This window comes from Orcinus orca, chromosome 15 (genome assembly GCF_937001465.1).
Source record: "Orcinus orca chromosome 15, mOrcOrc1.1, whole genome shotgun sequence".
NCBI classification, from domain to species: domain Eukaryota; kingdom Metazoa; phylum Chordata; class Mammalia; order Artiodactyla; family Delphinidae; genus Orcinus; species Orcinus orca.
Window position 1 is genome coordinate 26,614,320 of NC_064573.1, and position 22,623 is coordinate 26,636,942.

Sequence of the window (22,623 nt, forward strand, 5' to 3'; positions counted from 1 at the left end):
TCTGAGCAGAGTGGATAGGAGGGAAGGGGGCGGAAGTGGTTGAAGATGTACTTTCCTGATACACCAGGTAGCGGAACAGGGACAGGGTTTGCCTAAAATGTCTGTGAGAACTAACATTTCAGTGAAACAGGAAAACCACCAATCCCACATCACTGCATCACCTGTCCTGCTCCCAGAATAAGAGGTGGTTCATTTTGAGATACCAGACCAGCTAGTACCTTGAATGAGAAATTAGGGACACTAGGTGGGTAGGGAGCCACGGGAGGGAGCCGGAGCCGCCAGGACGAGCACTCCTGTTCTTTGCACTTGTACATGCTCTGCAGCCACCCCCAACACACATACCTGTAATTCACTCATTCATTCATCATTGCTTGAGTCACACTCACACTCTGCTAGGCACTGGGGATACACAGGACCTCCTGGGAAGGAGCTGTGTCTAGTGGGAGAGAGAAGTCATTGGGGAAGATTGAGTTTTTGCCCTTGTTCTCACCCCTCACCGTGTCCACACCCTTTGCTATGTACATTTACAGCCCTTGCCAATGGGCTCGGACATGGGCATTGCTTTGCTTGGTTGAGGATGTTAGCAGATTGATGAAAGTGCTTGCCTTGTCAGGGTGGCCCTCCTTGCCCTTCGACCATGGCCATGAGAAGAGCTTTCTCTAGGCAGCTGAACCCATTAGCGCAGGCCTGCCCTAGCCACAGCCAGCTGGTCCTGTAGCTGGATGCAGAGCAGTTGAGCTCAGTGTAGATGTCACCCCAGCTGAGCCCCAGACATGTGAGAAATAATGCTTATGCCACTGAGATTTCTGTGGTGGTTGTGTCACAAGAGCTGGCTGGTACGGAGATGCACACTCTAGCTCCGATGTTAGAGTAGACTATGCTCACACAAAGAAAGCACCAGGTATGTTTAGAAAACAGAACTTCTTCAGTTTAATTGTAGTGTGGGTTTCCTAAGGGGGAGGTTGGGTCAGATTACAGGACCTCCAATGCCATGGAATTCTATTAGTGCTGGGGGTATTTGTTATTCTTTTTTTGGCAACCCAACATCTGAATGCCCTTCTAAAGTTTGAGGAGAGCACAGGTCCCAGGGTAAGAGCTGAAAATGCCAAATCCTCACTTTCCCAGCCTCCTTTCCAGCAAGGTGTGGGCACACCACTTAGGCTCAACAAATCAGATGCACAAGCCCCAGACTCTGAATTGGCACAAGGCAGCAGAGTCCATTCTGGTCCAGCATCGGTGGCAGCGGGGTCCTTACCCAACCACATGACCTCAGGCATCTTTCCAGGGTGCAGCCCCTAAGCATGGTTCTTAGCCCTCTGGAAAATCCTGAAACCCCTCTTCCCCCCATTAACTTTTAAATAAATAATTTTTCTACTTAAACTAGCCAGTGTTAGTTTCTGTTGCTTGCAATCCAGAATCCTGGCTGATAAAATTTGGCTGTACTGAGATGTAACTGAAGGTTTTTGAACTGGAGAGTGACACGACCAAAGGCAAGCTTTAGGAGAACTGATTCAGCAGCAGAGGGATGTAGTTAAAGGGGAAGGAGACTTGGGCAATGAGATCATTTTGTGTGTGTGAGAGAGCGTGTGTGTAAGAGAACATGTGTGTGCAAGCATGCATTTGTGCACACGTGCCAGTGGTCAATGGGATAAACAGGCCCCTCCTTCAACCAGAAGTTTGGGGTACCAATAATTATCCTGTCTGCACTTTGTGTCAGCTTTATCAAGAGTGCAGAAGTATACGTCCATGTTCAGGGCCTCATGGTAAGCCTAGGTTGGACAAGGTGGCTGACACAGACCTCGCTCTGCCTGGGATGGAAGGTAGGTCTGCAAATCATGCCCTGAGCACCTTTTCCCAAGTCAAACATGTGCAGGGTCCTCACACCAAAGAGCCTGGGTTGGGGATCGGGTCAGCAGCCAGGACTGCACCGGGGGCCTGGCCCGGATAAACTTTCATAGTGGAAGACAGCAGGTGAGGCAGGCCAGTGAGAGACAGGGCAGAGCCTGAGGCCCAGCACGGCCTTCTCATGCTCCCTTCCAGTCACTCCCCTCCCCACGTGCCTAGCCCCTACAACCACTAGGCTAGTTTCACCACTTCTAGAATGTCAGATACATGTGATCAGACAGCATGTAGTTTATTCTGACTGGTTTCTTTCTCTACGAATAATGCTTTTGGGACTCATCCGTGTTTGGGCATGTATCACCTCTTCTTCCCTTTTTTATGGCTGAATAGTCTTGGCCAGTCAATGGGCATCTGAGTTGTTTCTAGTTTGTGGCTATTGTGAATAAAGCTTCCATGAACATTCAAATGCAGCTTTTGTATGGACATATATTTTCACTCCTCTTAGGTAGATACCCAGGAGTGGAAATTATGGGTTGTGTGGGAAGGGTCTTTATAAGAAAGTGACGAACTCTTTTGCAAAGTGGTGGTACCATTTTACACTGCCACCAGCGGTGTGAGAGTTCTAGTTGCTCCACGTGCCCATCAACACTTGGTATGGTTTCAGACTCTGCTCTCTTAATCATTGTGTTCTAAGGCCATGGGATTCTCTAAAAATATTTTGGTTTCAGTTTTTTGAAAAAATTCCAATAAAAATTTAAATTATTTTTTCTCTGAATGGGTCCTCATGTAAAATGAACACTTTATTTCATTTTTTTCTCTGAATGGATCCTCATGAAAAATGTTATTTCCCTAGTGATTTCCCAGTAATCTTTTAAGGTCTCCATCCTGAAGAACCGAATGCATAATTAACCACGGAGGTCAAACCATATGGTGCCAGCAGGGGGCGTGCGTCACCCACACTTAAACTCCACTTCTATTCCTCTTTCAGTCTTTGAGGGGACCCTACACCATCCCTCAGCAGAACAGAGGCGGAGGTAAAGTTGATCTTTCCTGAGTGATGACGTTTAGGGCCAGAAATACCTTCGCCTGGTAGGGACTTGGGTGGCTCCAAAACACAAAGCTGCCCCAGGCTCTGGGGAGGGATGTGAGTGCCGACTGCTGCTTGGATGTCCTGCATCACGCAGGAGCTTTGAAAACTCCCACTGCCCAGGCTGCCCCAGACTGACCTCTGGGACAACCCAGGCATCAGCGTTTAAAAACTCTCCAGGTGGCTCTGATGTGCAGCCAGGGCTGTGCACCCTGGGATGGAAGCTTGTTAATCCTCCCCCATGGCCCAGGTGAGCTGATCAAGTTAGTGAGTTCACCTGGGACATAGAGGTCACAGTGGCTCCAAATTTCAGTACATAGAAAAATCCCTGGGAGGAGAGGGGGGTTGTTGAAAATGTAGGTTCCAAGTCTCCCCCTCAGAGATTTTGATTCAGTGGTTGGGGGTAAGGGATCAGAAATTATCATTTTGATGAGTTGTTCCACAGAGTCGAATCCAGAGTCCTGGAATCCCACCTTAGGAAAAATTGACCTTGACAGCATCTCAGAGGGTAGGAGACTGAGAACAGAGAAGGGGAGGTGGTGCCAGGGGGTCCTGGGCACTGCGGCTTGGGGCTAAGGGCACTGTGGGTGGGCTCAGCTCCGGGCAAAGAGGTTGTGAGACACAGAGATGACAGAGAGGAACCATGAAAGTCTTGTGGCTGTTGCAGACCAGCTCCCTCCTCCTCTCTGCACCCCACCTCAGGCTGGGGGGCCAGGCATGGCGGGCAGAGGCCCTCCTGCCCTCCTCAGTCCCCGGTGGTGGTGGGACAGAGGCCCCTCTATCTGATCTAGGTTCTGCAGCAGAGCTAGAGCTGGCGAATCATGGTGGCCACTAGCTGGGGGGCCTGTCATTGTTCCTCAATGTCCACCTGCACCTGCCACTCAGTGTCATAGAATGTCCCAGCTACCTGATGGAGAGTCAGCCAGGTCCAAGTCCACAAAGGCCCCTGGAGCGCCCCCTGCTGTAGGCAGACAAGCAATGCTATCCAGCCCTCATATCTCTTGTGACACTGTCACCCCAGGCAGTGCTCCTATCCTTCTTCATGGATTGAGCTGAAACCTGCCTTTCTGTAATCACCACCTGCGGGTGTAAGATTGCCCTTTCAGCCTTAGTCTAGACAATCATTCACATTTGTAGACTCTTGAAATGTCCTCTTCTCCAGGCCAAACATGCTCAGAACGATATTGGTTCTGGAACACTTTACCAATCTATCTTGTAAAGTGTGTTTGCTTTTCAGCCCATTCTGTTTTCCTTGTAGCTGCTTTAGAGCTCTGCTGCAATCTGTTCATTCATGCATCCATTCATTCACTGAACAAAGGGGTACTGAAGGCCACAGTGTGCCAGGCATCTTATAGGTACTGGGAACCTAACAGTGAGCAAGGGGGCACCAGCCCTGCCCTCACAGAGCTCAAGGCTGGGAGAGGCGGGACATGGGTAACAAGTAAGCAGGGCCTTACAAGACAGTCCTCCCAGGAAACTGGATTTCTCATCTGTTCACTAGTGTCTCTGATGTGTTAGTGTGGGTCGGGACCCACAGAGGAAGGAGGACACTGGCGGTTGGTCCTTGCCTACGGGACCCGAAGGAGGGCTTCTGGGACAATCTGAGATGATAACGAAGTAACACACACAACCCACCACCCCCGCCCCCGCCATACAAAATAAGAAAGAGAGAAGTCCTCAGTCATGAACGTTTATTAAGCTTCTACTGTCTTCCAGAGGCTTCCGCTTACTGAGTATTTTCTCCAAGTGCTCAATATGCTTTAATGAGTCATTCTCCCCCTTTTATAGGTGGGGAGACAGGCTTGCCCAGGCTGCACAGCCAGGAGGCGGTGGGCAGACCAGTTTTGTCTGATGACTTCACGCCACCAGGACAGAGGAATGAGAGGATTGAAAATTTCTAGCTTTCAGGATTTACATAGAAATCTTAAATTCGGGTTGTGAGAAATCTTAATAAAATCTTAATAAAATAAAATAAGCAAGGAAGAGGAGTCCAGTGGCCCTAAGGAAAACTTGCTTGCTGATCTGGGGTAGAGAGGGGCCTCTGGTTCTCTCTCTCACTCAGAAGCCCCGTGTGGGGCTGCAGGGATGGTAAGGGCTGAGTGGGGTGGGCATCCAGGTGAGCTCGCAGGGTTTCTATTATCTCCTTGCAAGCGCAGAGGGCAATATGGGTAAATGGAGAGCTCTTGTTAGAACAGATGCTGGTTAATCTTGCCGGCCTGTCGGGGCACTGTGGGGGTCACCTAGGACTCGAAGGGCTTTCCCAGTGCCCTCAGCTCTGGCTGCAACACCAGGAACTCATGACTCAGAAAACACTCTGTGGGTGGTCTGAGTGCTCATCAGAGCAGCAGGTCTCTCCTGGCTGAATGGCCACTTCCAGAGCCAGCAGACTTGAGGAGATGGAAGCAGAGAGATCGAGAAGGATCCAGTAAAAACATTGCCTGCCCCGTAAGATGAGCAGAGGTCATGAATAATAGAGAGAAATGGAGTCCTCTGAGTCCTGGGGGCCCGGCTTGTTTGGGGCCCTGCCCTCCTCAGGAAGGTCTCAGGCCCTGGGGGCATCGTTCACGGCCCTTGGGGCTGTGAGGCTGGGGCATCTTTATGGGAGATGCCCCACCTGCCCCTGCTGTGAGGCCAGGTAGGAAACAGATGCCAAGGGCTTGATGTCACCTGATTCTGCATGAAAGGGGGAGGGGGCGGGTGGGAAGGAGGATAGCCTGTCCTCAGTCCCCATGAATAAGTCATGAGACCCAAAGAGAACGGCAGGTGCAGAGGAGGGGGCCAGAAATAAAGCACCGAGGTTCTGCTCAGGGGCCAGCGAGGAGAGGGGAGCAGGGCAGCTGTGTGGGCATGTGTGGGCTCTGGCCCCCCCAGGCGTGTGCACGGGAGCTCCAGGTGAGAGGGCCGCGGGTCCAAGGAGGTGCAAAGGGGTGGGCACCGTGAGCCAGTGAGTGGCAGGAAGGGACAGCCGGCAAAATGATGCCCCAGAAGAGAAAGAGGAGGAAGGAGGACATCGACTTTCTAGGCCTGTATGAGCAGGAGCTGCTGAGCTACGCCTCGGAAGACGACGAAGAGGAGCTGGAGCACGAGTACTACAAGGCCAAAGGTGTGCGGGGTCCTGGCCTGCGGGGCGGGGGCGCAGGCGGGGCCCGCGGGGACGGCACCATCCTGTCCCTGGCTTTGAGGGAGGAACTTTAGGTTCCAACCCAACCCCTTTCTCGTGGATTATCCTGTTGGGTCTATCCTACACCCCCTTGGGGTACGCTGGGGCCTCCACTGTAGCGAGGGTCACAGAGCCTGATTGGCACAGGATAGACTAGAACCGAGTGCCCACACTCTCCAGGTCCTACACGTCCCAGAAGCCATGTTCGCGCCTGGTCTCTGAGGTGTGGCCTGCGTCAGGCTGTGCAGAGGCCTGTGGGAAGAGACCTGGTCATCAGCGGGTGCCGAGCAGGGGCTGGGGGCCGCTGCCCACCGCGGCCGATGGAGGTGAGGGCCTGGGGCTTTGCAAGGCGATGGCCCTGGCCCACATGGGAGGGCAGTTGGTGCTTTGGACCCGGGCCCAGTCCTTCCTGTCTCACCTTCCTCTGGGGTGTATGGGAACTGCTTAGAAATGCTCTACCTTCTTGTCAGGTAAACCAGAGAAGGGGTGAACGGGGGGCCCAGGAGCCAGTGTTGGCTTTTGCGGAGAGATTCTTTTTGCTTTGCTGTTTTTGTTGGTGGTGTTTTACTTTCACAGTTAAAAAAAAATATGATTGACTGTGAATGCCCATAGGCAGCGGACTTTATCACTCATAGGTCTGTTTTACTCCTCAATGCTGCCTGCCTGGCCCCTGAAGGCATTTAAATTCTCAGCGCTTCCTCTAAACTGGCTCACTTCTCCCTGTGAGCACCAGACTCCCCCATTCATTCACCAGATAAGTATCGAATGCTTGCTCTGTGCTTGCCATGGGCTTGTTTGCCCTCCTTAATTCCTGTCTGCTGGGAGTTCCTTGATTATATCCGATTCTGTTGGGCTCGTGGCCTCAGCCATCCTGACCTCTGTGCGGGGAGTGGGGGTGGGGCTCCTTTATTTGTCCTGACTCCTAACCCAGCTCCCAGCACAGACCCCAGGCTCAGAGAAGGTGGTCGCTGCTATGGCACTTTGAGGCTGTGACTCTGCTGAAGCCTCTTTCCTGGCGTGGTGTCCTGGGCACCTTCGGTGGTGGAGGTGGGTACTGTGGGGAGGAAAGAAGGACCTAGAACAAATGAGGTATCGCTGCCTTTCTCAGCGCGTGTGCTCCAAGCTCTGTCTGGTGGGGCTAGGGGCATTGAGGCTAGATGTGCGGGCAGCACCCATCACAAATACTCTCAGCTTTGGGGTGATTTGCCCCAGCCAGCACGCCTGCTGGTGAGAGCACTCGGAAACCTCTCATAGCCGCCATCCCATCCACTTCTGTTCATGGGTTCTGCCTGCCTTAGTGTGACGATGTGATCCTTCACAGCTTCCCTCTTCTTTTTACCCTTCTCAAAGCCTCTTTACTTCCATTCTCACTTGGAATCCTCAATATCCCCGAGAACAGTCAAGGCAGGTGTGATTAGTCTCAGGTTAAGGACTGAGGCTCCGAGAACTGACGTGATGTCAACAAGGTCACAAGCAGGAGAGACAGGAACTTCAACGGTTCCCAAGACAAGTCCCCACTTCAGGCCACGATGCTGTTCGATAGAATCATGTATTTAATGCATCAGGCACCACGCTGAGCACTTTACCCACGTGGATCGGTTTAATCTTCACAACAACCCAACAAGGTGGGTTGGGTTCTTAAAATCTGCTTTTTCAGGTGAGGAAACTGAGGCACAGGGAAGTTAAGTAACATGCCTAAGATCACAAAGCTAGGAAGTAACAGAGTTAGGATTTGAATCTTGCTGCTCCGGCTGGCCCTTACTCTTGTACTGTCCAATCTTGACTCTGCTGAAAATAGCTGGAGGAGAGCAGGCCAGGGTGGGTGTCATGCTGACATTTCTAAGAGACACAGACCCACTGACTCCGCAGTCAGCTACAGGAATGGGCGATAAATGTGTAAGATTCTGACAGTAGTCACTGTCTGAACTTTACCTGCACTGTCATTGTTACCCTCTCTGCTCTAGAACGATGTGTCGCCTACTCCCTTTGAGCACTGGGTTCTTGCATTTTGTGGAGAATCTTGATGAGTGTGATGGGGAAGAAGAAGGAAGAGGAGGAAGGCCTAGGTTTCCTTCTCTGTTCCTCAGGTCACCTCCAGGCTACACTGGAGATTACCAACAGCCAGAGGAAGGAGAGCAGCTTCCCTCCATGCTCTGAGGGTAGGCTGAGGCTGGTGCACTGGTCTACCTCCTGACTAATACAGGGCCCATGAGGGGAAGAGAGTGACTCCTACCAGAATCTGGGATCCGAAGGGACCTCAGAGGTCATGCTGCACAAGCTTCTAGCCCTGGGGCCCTTTCCTCTCCTGTATCCCAGACAGGGGGCTACCCAGCGTCTGTTGGAATACAGTTTCCCAAGGCAGCCTTCCTTCTTGGGGATGTTGTTAATGGAGATGATGGTAGTGATGTTGAAGATGATATTGATGTTGATGATGACAACAGTGGAGATGATGATGGTGATGTGATGATGGTAACAGTTTACCACTTATGGAATGTATATCTTTCATCCAGCTGCGAAGGAGTGTCTGTAAGATAAATTCCCAGAAGTGGAAATATGCTAGGTCAATGAGTATGAAAGTTGAAAACTTTGTTTTATTTGATTTAATCCTTATGATAATCCTTCAAGGAAGAAATTCTCTCTCGGTGATAAGGAAAATGAATCTCAGTAAGAAATTTGGTTGAAATCATACAGCCAGTATGGTAGAATTGAGATTTACATACTGGTCAATTTATTTCCATAGTCCACATTCATTTCATTGATTGTTTCATTCATTCATTTGTTTTTTCATTCATTCATCCATGTAATTATTTATCGAGCATCTCCCATTTGTCATGCTCTGTGCTAGGAGCAACCCTTGTTGCTGTTGACAGTTCTTCTTTGTGCTGACCAGGGGATGTTACTAGTTGGGACCCTCCTCTCTGGACCAAACAGAGTTTTGTGTCTTTCATGAGATACCTGTCTTCTCTAAGATAGTTCTTCAGCTGTCTGAACTTTTTAAATTAAAAATTTTAAATTGAAGAATAATATACATATTATATATATGTATATACAGCACATTATAGAATATATATAATATGTATGTGCACATATAAATTATATATGTAATATATATAATTAGCACAAAACTCAAAAAGGAACAGCTGATGAATTTTTACACATGTGCATGCTTGTGTAACCACCATTCAGAACAGGACACAGAACATTTCGAACCTCCTGAAAGCTCCTTTACAATTCTTCCCAGAGGTAATGGCCCTCCTGATTCTATCACATACATTAGTTTTTTTTTTTTTTTTTTGCGGTACGTGGGCCCCTGACTGTTGTGGCCTCTCCCGTTACAGAGCACAGGCTCCGGACGCGCAGGCCCAGAGGCCATTGTTCACAAGCACAGCCGCTTCGCGGCACGCGGGATCCTCCCGGACCGGGGCACGAACCCGCGTCCCCTGCATCGGCAGGCGGACTCTCAACCACTGCGCCACCAGGGAAGCCCCACATACATTAGTTTTTTGCTCTTGAGCTTCATATAAATGGAATCACACAGTACACACATTTTTGTGTGTCTAGCTTCTCTTTCAGTCAACATTATATCCAAGAGATTTATCCATGTTGTGACTCATTATATAGTTTGTTCTTTTTTATTATTTGTGTACTACTGCATTTGATAAATATATCACCATTTGCTTAACCATTCTATTGATGGAATTTGGGGTTATTTCCAGTTTTTAGCTATTATGGATAAAGCTGCTATAGATCTTGTACCCATTTTTGGATGGACACATGCACTCATTTCTCTTGGATTTATAATTGGAAGTAGAATCACTGAGTCATAGGGTGGGCTTATGTTTAGTTACCAGGACTTGTACCAATTTATACTCCCACCAGCAATGCATGAGAGTGCCAATGGCCCAACATTCTTGACAATCTTAGTATTTGTCCATCTTTTTAATTTTAGCCATTCTGGTGGGTATATGTAGTGTCTCATGGTAATTTTAATTTGCATTTCCCTTATGAATAATGACGCTGAGCCCTTTTCCCTATGTTTATGGGCCATTTGGATATCCTCTTTTATGACATGCCTATTTAAGTCTTTTGCCCATTTTTCAACTTTATTGAAATATAATTAACAATAAAAGGAATCTACTTTAAATGTGCCATTTGATGGGTATTGACAAATGTATACATCTATGTAACCACTAGCACCATTTATCTATAGGGCATTTAAATTATCCCTCAAAAGTTCCACGTGCCCCTTCCCAGGCAATTCCCCCTAACTTCAACCCTAGGCAACCATGCTCTGCTTTCTGTTAAAACAGATTGAAGTTCACAGAGCTGGCATTACATATCATGTAGTGCTTTGTGTTTGACTTCTTTTGCTTGACATCGTGTGCCTGAGATTCATCCGTATTGCATATGTCAGTTGTTTGTTCCTTTTTATCACTGAGTAGGATTCCACTGTCTGGATATACCACACTTTTAAAAATTCATTCACTTGTTGATACATTTAGGTTGTTTTTCCAGTTTAAAGCTATTATGAATACAGCTGCTATGAAAGTTTGTGTGCAGATCTTTGTGTGGACATGTTCTTATTTCTCTTGGGTAAATACCTAAAAGGGGAATTTCTGGGTCTTATGGTAAGTGTATGTTTACCTTTAAAACAAATTATTGCCCATTAGAGCAATTGTCTGGTCTTTCTTTTTCTTACTGATTTGTGTGAATTCTTTACATTTTCTGAGTATGAGTCCATTTTTGGCGACAGGCAGACCCTGGAGATATTGTGGATTCAGTTCCAGAGCCCAGCAATGAAGCAAATATCACAATAAAGCGAGTCATACCAATTTTTTGGTTTCCCAGTGCATATGAAAGATATGTTTCACACCATACTGTAGTCTATTAAGTGTACAATAACATTATGTCTAAAAAATGCACATACCTTAATTTAGAAATACATTATTGCTAAAAAATATGCTAACCATAGTCTGAGCCTTCGGCAAGTCGATCTTTTTACAACAGTAACATCAAAGATTACTGATCATAGATCATCATAACACATATAATAATGATGAAAAAGTTTGAAATATTGCGAGAATTACCAAAATGTGACAGAGACAGGAGTGAGCAAATGCTGAGTGAGCAAATGCTGTTGGAAAAATGGCACCGATAGACCTGCTTGACACAGGGTGGCCACAAACCCTCCATTTGTAAGAAACATGATATCTGTAAAGCACAATAAAGGGAATTGTGATAAAACAAGGTACTATGTGGGATGCCTGTGTGTGCATTCCAAATATCTTCTAGTCTGTGGCTTGCCTTTTCATTCTCCTGATGGTCTTAATTTTAACTGTCTAGTTTATCATTTTTTAATGGTTAGTGTCCTATTTGAGAAGTAGCTCTGTACACTTGGGGCAGCTATGGAGGTAGTTTCTTTATCCCTCTCCCATACCCCAGACTCCTTTCTCTAAACCAGGCATCTCCAGGCCTATATGTGTTCTCTCATGTGATGTGGTTCTAGAATTTCCACCGTGCTGGTCATTTTCCTATGAACACTCAGTTGGGAAACATCCTTGTATATGTGCAAACCATATGGGCAACACTTCAGGTCCTGGAGTTATCTCAGGGAGGGCTCTAGGAGTTGTTTGCCGATCAGGAATCCCTGTGGTGTAGACTGTGAAGAATGAAGGCTTTGGTTATCACAAGAGACAGGGAGTCACACAAATGTACTTCTTTCTTTCTCCCCCTCATGGGGACCTTCATCAGAACCAGGGACGTCAAAAGAAAAGACACCAACAGCAAACAGAACAAGCTTCAAGGGCACAAAGAGAGGGGAATTCAGTGCCCCTGCCTACAGGGACTCACTGGTAAAGTTCTGCATCCCCCCCACTAAGATGTGTTATTCTGAGGTTGCCATGGCAACACCCAGGAGGTCACAGGAAGTGAGGCCTGCAAGGCAGCCTTGTGTAGAGGGCAGAGAGAAAGGTGAGAGCCAGGGGCGGGCTCTGAAGAAGGTCTTGGCTAGGATGGCACCCATGTGCTGGGCTGGAAAGATCACAGACAGGCGTTGGGAGGCCTTGGGCTGGGCTCTGGTGTTGACATTGTGTATTGTGTGACCTGGGCTTGTCCCCTTGCCTGCAGGTTCCTTACCTGTAGAATGAATGTGCAGCATTAAGTGGGAGATTGTGGTCCCACAGCAGGGCTTGGTGTGGGTCTGACCCTGGCTCAGAGGCTTGCGGGCTGCAGCTGGGGTCCAGAGCGTGCTCTGGGGCTGGGCATCCCCCTGTGGATCTGGCAGGAGCTATGGCTTCTCCGAGTCCACATAGGATTCTGGGCTTTCTTCTGAGCCTGCAGTCTGTCTTTTTTCCTCCTGCAGTGTACGAGGTGGTCACAGCCACGGGGGATGTTCGTGGCGCAGGGACCAGTGCCAATGTCTTCATCACCCTTTTTGGAGAGAATGGGCTCTCTCCCAAGCTCCATCTTACCAGCAAGTGAGTACCAACTCAGCCTTGGTGGGGTCCTGGGCTGTTAGTGGGGGTTGATAAAGTTCTGGAACCCATGAGAGAAGACAGGTGTGTCCACAGGTGTATTAAGTGGTGTGGGCCTTGCTAACAACCGATCACGTGCCATCCAGGCCCCTCCCAGTGATTTCCTTAGCTCCTCTCTTGATTTTTTTGTGTATGGTAATACTTACTTTGGCTCTCAGAATTCCCAAGAATTCATATTAGCTGTCCTTTGATGTGGGAGCATAAGCCCTCAGGATCAAGAAACCTGGTCTAGGCCCAGCTTTACCATTTAGTTGCCACATAACTTTGGTCAAATCTCTTGGCATCCAAAGCTTTGGCTTCCTCATATGTCATCTGGAAGTGATAATCCTCATCTTACCAAACTCATAGGACTTTTGGGAAGAGGGGACAAGGCCATGCATGTGAGGGAGCCACGAGCTTAAATGCTCTGCACCTACGTCTCACCTGGGACCAGCATCAAACTGAACTTGCCTGCCCGCTAACACACACTCAAGTCAGTGCGTCTGTTTGTGTAGATGTGCTTGTGTGTGCGTGTGTGTGCACACTTGTGCCCTCCATTTCATTGTGTCCCATTGAGAGCAGAGGCTGCTGTCTCTTCCTTTCCATCCCCTCCCCTCCACCACACATGTGCACACACAGTTACTACACATGGCAACATTCTAGCAGAATCATGGCATTCCAGAGATGGCCAGGGACCTCACTGGTGGCCTGGGCAGCTGTTTTCACCCTGTGCTGAGTGGAGCAGGGGATTGGTCAGTTGGTTTTGGGCTCCCAATACCCTAGCATTCCTCCCCCTGGAGGAGCTTGACTTACGTTTATCATATCCACCAAGTTTCTCAGTCAGATACTCTTTGCACCGTGGGCTCTGTAGCCAAGAAAAACTTGAAAACAACTAAATCTATTCCAACCTGCTCACGGGGCATTTGGGGCCTAGAGGGGAGTGGTGAGCAACTCTGAGTCATGGAACTTTTGATGGTAAAGCTGGTCCTCAAACCCCAGGGTCTTGATGCAGACATTTCCTCAAGCACATGACCCCGTGGCCCTAGAGGATGTGTGGGAGACTCCCCTGCAGGCCTCCTGGGGCTCCAGGGTGTGACCTCTGGGGTTTATAGCTTGGCACCTCCAGGGGCGGCAGGCGAAGCAGTAGAAAGGTGGGTCCACAGGCCAGGAGATCCACATACTCTGTGCTTAGCAGACGGACCAGGCCCCAGTGGATCACATTTACCCTGAGGGCAGCCTCTGGTGTAAATGCGGCAGCGTTGAGGCAGGCGTAACGTCCTATTTTGTCCATTTCCGCAGAACAGGGTACCTGCCCTCTTGTACTGCTTACACTGCCGAGTGACTCGCTTGTGGAAGCCCTTTGCTCCAGTGCTGTGGGCACGGTAAAGAGAATACATGAAATCCATCCTCTGCCATGTGTCCTCCCCAGAGTGCACCCCTCTAGGGAGAAGCCACTAGACCCTGGGGAGTTGGCCAGCTTCGTATCTGGAGTCCCCAGCCTGTCTTTTCTTTTTTTTTTTTTAACAAAAAGAGCCATTTCCCCTCTTGTGGTGGTTCCTCACTGGCTTTCCTCCTTTCATGCACCTGGACCCTCAGACTCTCCCCCCTCACCTTTTTCCTCTGTCAAAACACCTTCTCAGGAAGGTCCCCAGAGTCAACTTTTATAACCGCATGTGAAGGTCTGTCACTGTGTCCCCTCGCCCTGGGAGTCTGAGTTCCAGCCTTCCTTCTCAGTGGGAAGGAAATCTTTGTCACGGTAAAGGGTCTCAGGCATGACTGAGCTGGCAGGGCCAGCAGGTCTCCGGGTGCTTCTGAAGCCACACAGAGGCAGCCAGCTTCTCTGAGATAGCCTGCATGTAGGAATCAACTTCCCCCCAATTACTCCACGGGTCTGCTGGTAGGGGTCCCTCCTGTACCTGTGTCCTGCTCCAAGCAGGGCATCAAGGGCACAGATTAGGCCAATCCGGCTGGTCCAGAGGGCTCTTCAGGGGCCCGCAGGAAATGAGTAGTTTCAGAGATACAGGCACGTTTGCAACATCAGCTGTATGTCCTTGGAGAGGCTGGAGAGGTGATGCATAGCGGGATGCATAGGTGGAGCCAGAGGATGACGGGAGGTCTGTTTTGTGCCTGCAGCACCTATCCCAGTGCTTTGCAAATAGAGCTCACTAGACGATTTGGTATCAGCGTGGCTAGAATAGGACTTTACAGGGAAGGATATGTGATCTGGACCTCGACAGGTGAAAAGGACTCATAGAGGAGGGGCAGAAAGAGGGTACTTTAGATGAGGGGGAACAGCTGAAAAATTATGGAGGCCACAAGGGACACTGCAGACCAATGGGGGCTGGATGGGGACTTACCGGCTGCATGGAGGGGCAGAGAGGAGGGAGGTGGGAAAGGCAGGGGAGGACCAGACTGGAGAAGGCCTTGTGGAGGCTTGACGTACGGTGCAGACAAGAAGGGTTAATCTGACCGCGGTGAGCAGGGTAAACGGGGAGAGAGGAGACCAGAGTCTGGCTGCTGCAAGACCCGAGAAATTGTCTATAAAGAGAATTGCATAGACACAATCCTCACCATCTGAGACCCTTCCAATTCAAGATGGAGATCTCGAGTCTGGGAGGGGAGTACTGCTTTCCGAGGAAGTCCAGGTTGCCGTGTAACCAACATGCAGAGGCCACGGAGGTCCCCGAGCTCTGTGAGATTTAGATGCAGTTAGCCCAGCCCAGCCCTCACCCTCAGCAGTCCCTGGGGTCTGGCCCACTGGTCTCGCAATCTCCTGTCCTCTCACTGTCTGCTGCTGTTCCCTCCTGGCCACACTGTGTCACCCCAAACCCACACCCACACCGCTGTGTCAACTGGAACTGAGCTCCTTTTCCTTGTTTTACACCCACAAACACTCACACATACATCCACGCAAGCACACATATACACATGCACACATGCACACACGCACACACAAACTACAAGGCATTTTGGTGTGCATCAGACTTCACTGATAACTCGGGGTGCCAGAGTTCACGTGGAAGCAACACAGACAACTTAAAGTGGAATACTAGATAGACGCCCCGCCTGCCCGCACCAAGGTCTTAAAGTTAAGCCACCACACTTCCTGGAAGTTCTCCCCAACCCCTTTCTCTGCAGCCTCTGGCCGTGTCTCTCACCCCACCTTTCTCTCCTGCCTCTCCCTCGTCCTCTTTCTTCTCTCTCCCATCAATTCCACTCTTTCTTGTGGCCTTTCTCCTCTGCCCCAGGCCTTTACCTTCTACTCCCGGGTGGCTTATTAGGATTTTTTATTCTCCAATATAAAATAATTCCTGCTGCAAGAAGAGCCTTGGTGCCTGATGTTAAAATGCGGACGGGTCTCACCCTCATGGTCTGGGGTCTAAATTCCTCGGCACACGTTGGACCCTCTCTTAGGCAGCAAAGAGTGGGACACGTTCACTTCATTCCCCTGCTAGCTGACCTCTGCCCTGACCTCCACACTAGCGAAGTACCAACAGCTCTGGATCCCAGAGGAAACCCCCTTCCCCATTACCCAGGACCACCCCAACAATGAGTCACATGCTTAGGATATGGCAAAAGGATGGGATCTCATGTATCTTCTGGAACACGGTTCTCCTGTTGAGAATTCACCAACTGCAAGTGTGGTAGAATCCTGGCATTTTAGTCTGCTGGCTCTGCCCAGGGGGTAGCTAAAATGCCCTGTGCTGCCTGGAAAGGGTGGGATCCCTGTGGAATGGCAGGCACGGGCAGGGAGCTGTGTCCTGCATTTGAGGATTGACCAGGAGCTGTGGAAAACCTGCCATCTCCCACAAGGAAATGTGAAGAAGGGTCTATTTCTGAGGTTTCTTTGGCCAGGGACCTCTGTCGTTTGCTGTTTCCACACCGCCTTCAGTCAGTTTTCTGAAACCCACCAGCATTTGCATTCTGACTTATTGGAAGGGGGGATTTCGGAGTCTGACCCCAAGTGGGCTGGGGTTGGAGCTCATCTGGGATTGTTTTGGCCCCTCCCTGAGAGGAGGGAGTCTGTAGAGCCCTGTGTCTGCAGTCCTTTGCTTTCCCTTCTCTGAAGAGAGACCCCTGAAATGCAGAAGGCTTTGCTCTTGTCCGCCAGGATATTGGTCTCCATGTCGTAAACACTGTGGATGATTGCGTCACATCCTGTGGTGCCCTGGATGCTCCAGTGTGGTCCTGAGAGAGCGTGGAGCACGCCTTCTGCCCATCCTGGCAAACCTTTCCTCCTCGTTTCCCTTCTTCCACCTCGCTTTTTAAAATGTCTTTTTTGAGTGACTGTAAAGCAGCATGGTCGATTATTTAACAAACACGCTGGAAAGCGCCAACCCACATTCCACTTGGTCGCGCGCGCAGGGCCTTTTTGAAGGTGCAGAGCTCCCCTTGCTGGATGCAGCTGCTGGAGCTGGAACTCTTACGAGAAGCACCCTAAAAAGCCAGCTGCTTTCCGTCCAAATCACACCTTGTGTTTTCTTTTCCAAATCATCCTCCACTTCCCCTACTCATTGGCATTGGTTGTTTCCCAAATTCCATGCACCCTCAGCAGATGAAGCCCAGCGAGCCTCAAATTCATTCCGAAGAATTCACCACAAGCAGCTGTGGGCTGGATGGAGCGGGGGGTTCTGAAACAGGGGACTGTACTTTTTTCATAATTACGAAATCAAGATGTGCTTCCTTCAGAAAACTGAAAAAAATGAACACAAGAATAAATAACCAGCACTTCATAATAGTCTTATTAAGTAGACATGATGTTTTTGTATAAATCCTCCCCCTCTTTATTGTTTTTAAATGAACTTGGTGTCCTTTTTGTATTAGTTGTTGTTTATACATTCTATTTTTAACCTGCTTTTTCTTTTAAGCCTATTTCATAAACCTGTTTCTGTTGTATTAAATACTCTTTCACAATAGGATTTTTAATGGCTGCATAATATTCCATCATAGAGCTTCCCAGGGTGACTGCTTTGTAGGGTATTTATTTATTTATTTATTTATTTTTAACATCTTTATTGGAGTATAATTGCTTTACAATGGTATGTTAGTTTCAGCTTCACAACAAAATGAATCAGTTATATATATACATATATTCCCATATCTCTTCCCGCTTGCGTCTCCCTCCCTCCCACCCTCCCTATCCCACCCCTCCAGGCGGTCACAAAGCCCCGAGCTGATCTCCCTGTGCTATGCGGCTGCTTCCCACTAGCTATCTACCTTACGTTTGGTAGTGTATATATGTCCATGCCTCTTTATCGCTTTGTCACCGTTTACCCTTCCCCCTCCCCATAGCCTCAAGTCCATTCTCTAGTAAGTCTGTGTCTTTATGTAGGGTATTTATATGATATAGAGACTCCTGTCTATTCTAAAAATCAATTTCCTTGTCTTGTATACTGAAACAGAAAATACCTCTTATTCATTTCCTTGTTTCCCATTCACACAGTCCTGATGCACATAATCAATGTTCACGTGTTTTGCAAGTCATTTAACAACTGCTTTGACTCTGCAACAGAATACAGGCCATGTTGTCACTCACCCTTGGAAGTGAGATTCTGACAGGTCCATGTCGCCAGCCTGGGGGCGGGCCTTTTCACTCCAGCAAAACCCGGAATTTCCCGCCACTCTCTCCTCCCGCTCTGTTCCCCGGGCTACACCACTGGGGGCTCTTCTCCCTGACAAGGCGGCCTCGGTGCACATTTTTACCTGATTTTGTGAGCTCTGCACTGCTTTAGGAGGGCCCTGGGCCCCATGTCTCATGCTGTGCCCACCATAAGGAAATATCTCCCCAGACCAGACTGTTTGCCAGAGTGGGTCTGTTTGCAGAATCACAGCTTCTGGGTCTCTAGAACCTTAAAAGCCTTCTGTTACTGAAAGAGTCTTAGCCTTTGCTGCCTTGGGGAGGAGGCCTTTCACCTCCCACTTTATTTTGAAACATGTGATGGCAATGAACAGACATATCTTCTGCGTTTTTCTTTTCCTATGGGCTGTGTGCTGGTGCTGAAAGCCCTGGCCGGGAGCACTGAGAGAGGTCCACAGCTCTCAGCCCTGTGAGGCCTTCACTGTGGTAGCAGGAAGAGCTGCAAGCAGGCCTGGGCTCAAGCGGCGGGCGTCCTGGCCTACACAGAGGACAGAGCAGGTGTCCACGTGAGATTCAGGCTTCCACTCCCAGAGGACTCGGTGCTCCAGCCTTCCTGTGTCTAAGCTGATGGATGCTAGGACGCTCCCGAGTCTGGACTTGCTTGGGCATCTCATTGAGAAACATCTCAGGTGCACTTGCTTCTGTTTGCACCCTCTGTGGGATGCCAGACATGCATTCCCTCACTGCCCCCACTTCCCTGGTCACTGGTTTGTGTTGAATGTTTCCTTCCTTGGAATGGCAGGACCATGGCCCACCACCCAAGGTATGCATCCACTTGGGGCTGCCATTGCAACTCTTCCCAGCAAGAGCAAGGCAGGTGAGGAGGAGAGGCCAGGAGGCCTGCAGACCCAAGAGCACCATGGCATTTATCACACCTTCCTTCCTCCTCCACTCTCCCAACCCAGAGCAACCACAGAGCATTGGATCATGACTTTGGGAGCCAGGTTCTGGTCCCAGCTCTGCTACCAACTAGCAATTTACTTGTTTGTAAAATGGGGCTAATATTGCCCACCAGGCTTGCCTTAATGATACGTAGCAAGGATCCCACAAGAACCTGGGCGTGAAAGCAAGGAATGAATACTAACCATCCTTGCCCTCCACCTCTCCAAACCATGTCAGAAAGGAATCTCAGAATGGGATTGGCTGGCAGTAGCACTTCCTGGAGTGGGATGGTGGAGGAAGTAGGGGGATGCCAGCCTTTGGCTCTCCTCCAGGGCCTGTGAACCAAGTGCTGGTCTGTGCTAACTGTGCACACCTTCATTGCAGGAGCAAATCTGCCTTTGAGAAAGCCAACGTCGATGTGTTCCGGGTGAGAACCAATAATGTGGGCCTCATCTACAAAATCAGGTGAGAACTTGGCCCCTGACCAGGTTGGGTGAGAGGAAGGCAAGTAGAATAGGAACTGATTTCACTATTGACACTTTTGGGTGTTGATTGCTCTCCTGACGTCATCTGAGGGGTGACCAAAGGCCCAAATCTTTCCCTCCCACTCTGAGTCATTGTGCCCTAAATTTGCCCATTAGAGTTTCACTTCTTTGGGTTAAGACAACTGGAGACAATTTTTCACACACTTGGGAAATATGCTCTGAGAAACCCTAGCAAAGTGGTTAGTAGACTCAGTCCAGATTGCCTTCGTTCAAATTTCTGCCCTGCCATTTACCAGTTGTGGGACTTTGGGAAGGTTTCCTCTCCAGGCCTCAGTTTCCTTGTCTGTAATAATGGTGCCCAGCTCCTAAGGCACCATTAGAGTTAGTAAGAATTCAATGAGTCAGTGTTTAGAATATTAACTGGCATACAGTAAGCGCCCAGTGAGTGTTAGAGATGCCAGGTCACATTGCAGGATGCCTTTTCACAGAGATCTCCCCTAATCTTGCTCTGTCTGGTGGAGTTTTTGTGAATGTGTGGGGAGGGATAACTCTGCCAGCCTGGTTGCTAAGGAACAGCCTTCAATTGCCCCTGTTTGCCCCCCTCCACCTACTGCCACCCCCAATCAAGTCATGCCCATTTGCCAGCATGTCAAGATCACTTATGGTCTGACTGTACCCAGACTAGAGGGCCTGGACAGAAGGGAAATGCTGCCTCCATTCAGTCCTTGTTTTTTTTTTTTCCTCCCACTAGAAAATATAGGGCCATGAACTCTCTTTACTGGGAAAATAAGGGACTTATGAGGGCCCTGGCACCGGTTGTGTGGGGAAAGGGGGTTATGAACACGGAAGGGGCTCTTATGGGGGAGGGTCGGGAAGAAGGTGTCAGTGTGTGGGAAAGGCAGCCACTAAGCTGAGGTCCACTATGTGCCAGGCTCCATGCCGGGCAGAGCCATGCATCCTTGGGTATATCATGTGTGTCATCCATGTGTGTGTTGTCTTGGACTGTGGTTGTCCCGTTAAGACCTGCAAGTTGTAAGGCCTCACTGTGATGGGATGCTTGGTGCTAAGTGAGGTCGTCCAAGGGTCAAGTTCTGGGGAAGAAACTGGGCCTCAAAGAGAAAACTGGACTGCCAAGGATGAAGAGGACTGTAGGAAGTGGCAGAAGATAATGGGGGCCAGATTTTGAAAAGTCTGGATCTCTGCTGCCCAGCTCAGCAGCCCCTGGCGCCACGGCGCTATTGATCACTCTAATGTGGCTAGCCCAAACCAGATGCACTGTGTGTGCAAAAGCACACCAGGTCTTTGGAAAACTAGTATGAAGTAAAGGATGTAAGATAGCTCATTAATAGATGTTTACACGGTTACCCACTGAAATGATAAGTGGATTAAACAAATTATATTATTAAAATTAGTTTCACCAGTGTCTTTCTTTTTCAATGTGGCTACTAGAAAATCTAAAATTACCTATCTGGCTCACACATGAAGCTCATGTGATATTTCTATGGGGCAACACCAATCCTATGTGGCCATGGGGGATCCTCTGGGTGGTGGGACTGAGTATCTGGGGTGCGGGGGTGTGTCTGGGAGTCAGGGAGAGAGGGGAAGCTCAAGATGGTCCCGCTGCAAGCCTTAGCAATCCTGGATTTTCCATGGAAGGCAATATCTCCTTGTGGGCAATGTAACGATGCAACATTCATTCATAAGCTCATCCACCTTGCAAGGAGTCCCCACTTTGTAGATAAGGAAACTGAGGTTGGAGAGGTAAAGTAACAACAACATCAAAATGATTAAACCTCTCTTTGGAACAAACATTGGGGTATTTCGGTATGGAAGGGGCATCGTTTCTGTTCTGCCAGTGACGGTGCGGGTGTCTGTTTCTGCACACCAGGATCGAGCATGACAACACAGGTTTGCACGCCAGCTGGTACCTGGACCGTGTGATTGTGACCGACATGAAGCGGCCTCACCTCCGTTACTACTTCAACTGCAACAACTGGCTGAGCAAGGTGGAGGGTGACCGCCAGTGGTGTCGCGACCTGTTGGCCAGCTTCAACCCCATGGACGTGCCCAGAGGTCAGTGCCCAGGCTGGCTTGCCCACCATCCCTCCCTGCCTGCACTGGGCTCACCCAGGCCTCTGTCTTGTTCTGGGCAGCCCCATCACCCCTTGCCACCTCTTCCTGTTGGCTAGGGCCCAGGGGAAGCCCCAGCTTTTCCTTGGGTCCCTCCCAAGAGCAAGTTCTGGGGGCTCATGGAAGTGGGAGATGCAGGAGGTCCTGGAGCCGTGATGGAGGAATGGGCACAGCCCTGAGTGTACCCTATGTTTTCAACAGCTCTTGTTGATGAGTATCTATGGAGCGTTCTCTCTGAGTTCAAAGACAGTTTTCCCTGTCTTCCTGTTCCCTAGCTTTTTTTCTGATGACCAAAGAAGGTGAGTTCCAGCCAGGGGGTCATGGTGGATGTGAATCGCAATCTACAGCTTCCAGAGTTCCATCGTGCTGCCTCCAACTCCTCCTGATTTTATGAGGAGTGAAACAACTTATTTCAAGTACATTTGGCCCAAATCCTTAAATTCAGTCATTTTTAGCTCTACAGGAAAAATGGGAGGCAGGGGATCAAAGCATATAAAAATGCACGTTGTATCTCATGTCCTATTTTATCACTCCTTTGTCACCTAAAGTCCTGACCTCACCTCACCCCATTATTGAACATATTTGTCTTTTCAAATAAGGGGACATCACATGTGGGTACCGTCATCATAATAGCCTGATTGCACAGAGTCATGGGCCATCGGAGGGGAAAGGAACTTGGCGGCCAGGAGAAGAGAAGTGACTTTCCCACGGTCACCCAGTAGAACACATTTCACCTCCCAGCACGTACCCAGTGGTCTCCAAGTGCCACTGGCTCTTGCACCCCAGCTGAGCACATAAACATATCCTCTCTTCCAATGGACTTCAGCTCTCAATTTCTCTGTCTACCTCTTATGTCCCACCTCCCAGCTGACCTTGAACACTTGCCC

General features: G+C 49.3%; 1 protein-coding gene across 1 annotated transcript in view; it reads left to right on the forward strand.

Moving 5' to 3' along the window:
• The first annotated feature begins 5,885 nt into the window (after nucleotides 1–5,885).
• The window catches only part of LOXHD1 (lipoxygenase homology PLAT domains 1), a 202,363-nt gene continuing 185,625 nt past the window's right edge, over nucleotides 5,886–22,623 (forward strand). The window contains exons 1-4 of the mRNA XM_049697900.1: nucleotides 5,886–6,032; nucleotides 12,451–12,565; nucleotides 19,506–19,586; nucleotides 21,495–21,679. Of these exons, the coding sequence (XP_049553857.1) occupies nucleotides 5,903–6,032; nucleotides 12,451–12,565; nucleotides 19,506–19,586; nucleotides 21,495–21,679 (511 nt within the window). The 5' untranslated portion in view covers nucleotides 5,886–5,902. The remainder of the gene's footprint in view (nucleotides 6,033–12,450; nucleotides 12,566–19,505; nucleotides 19,587–21,494; nucleotides 21,680–22,623) is intronic.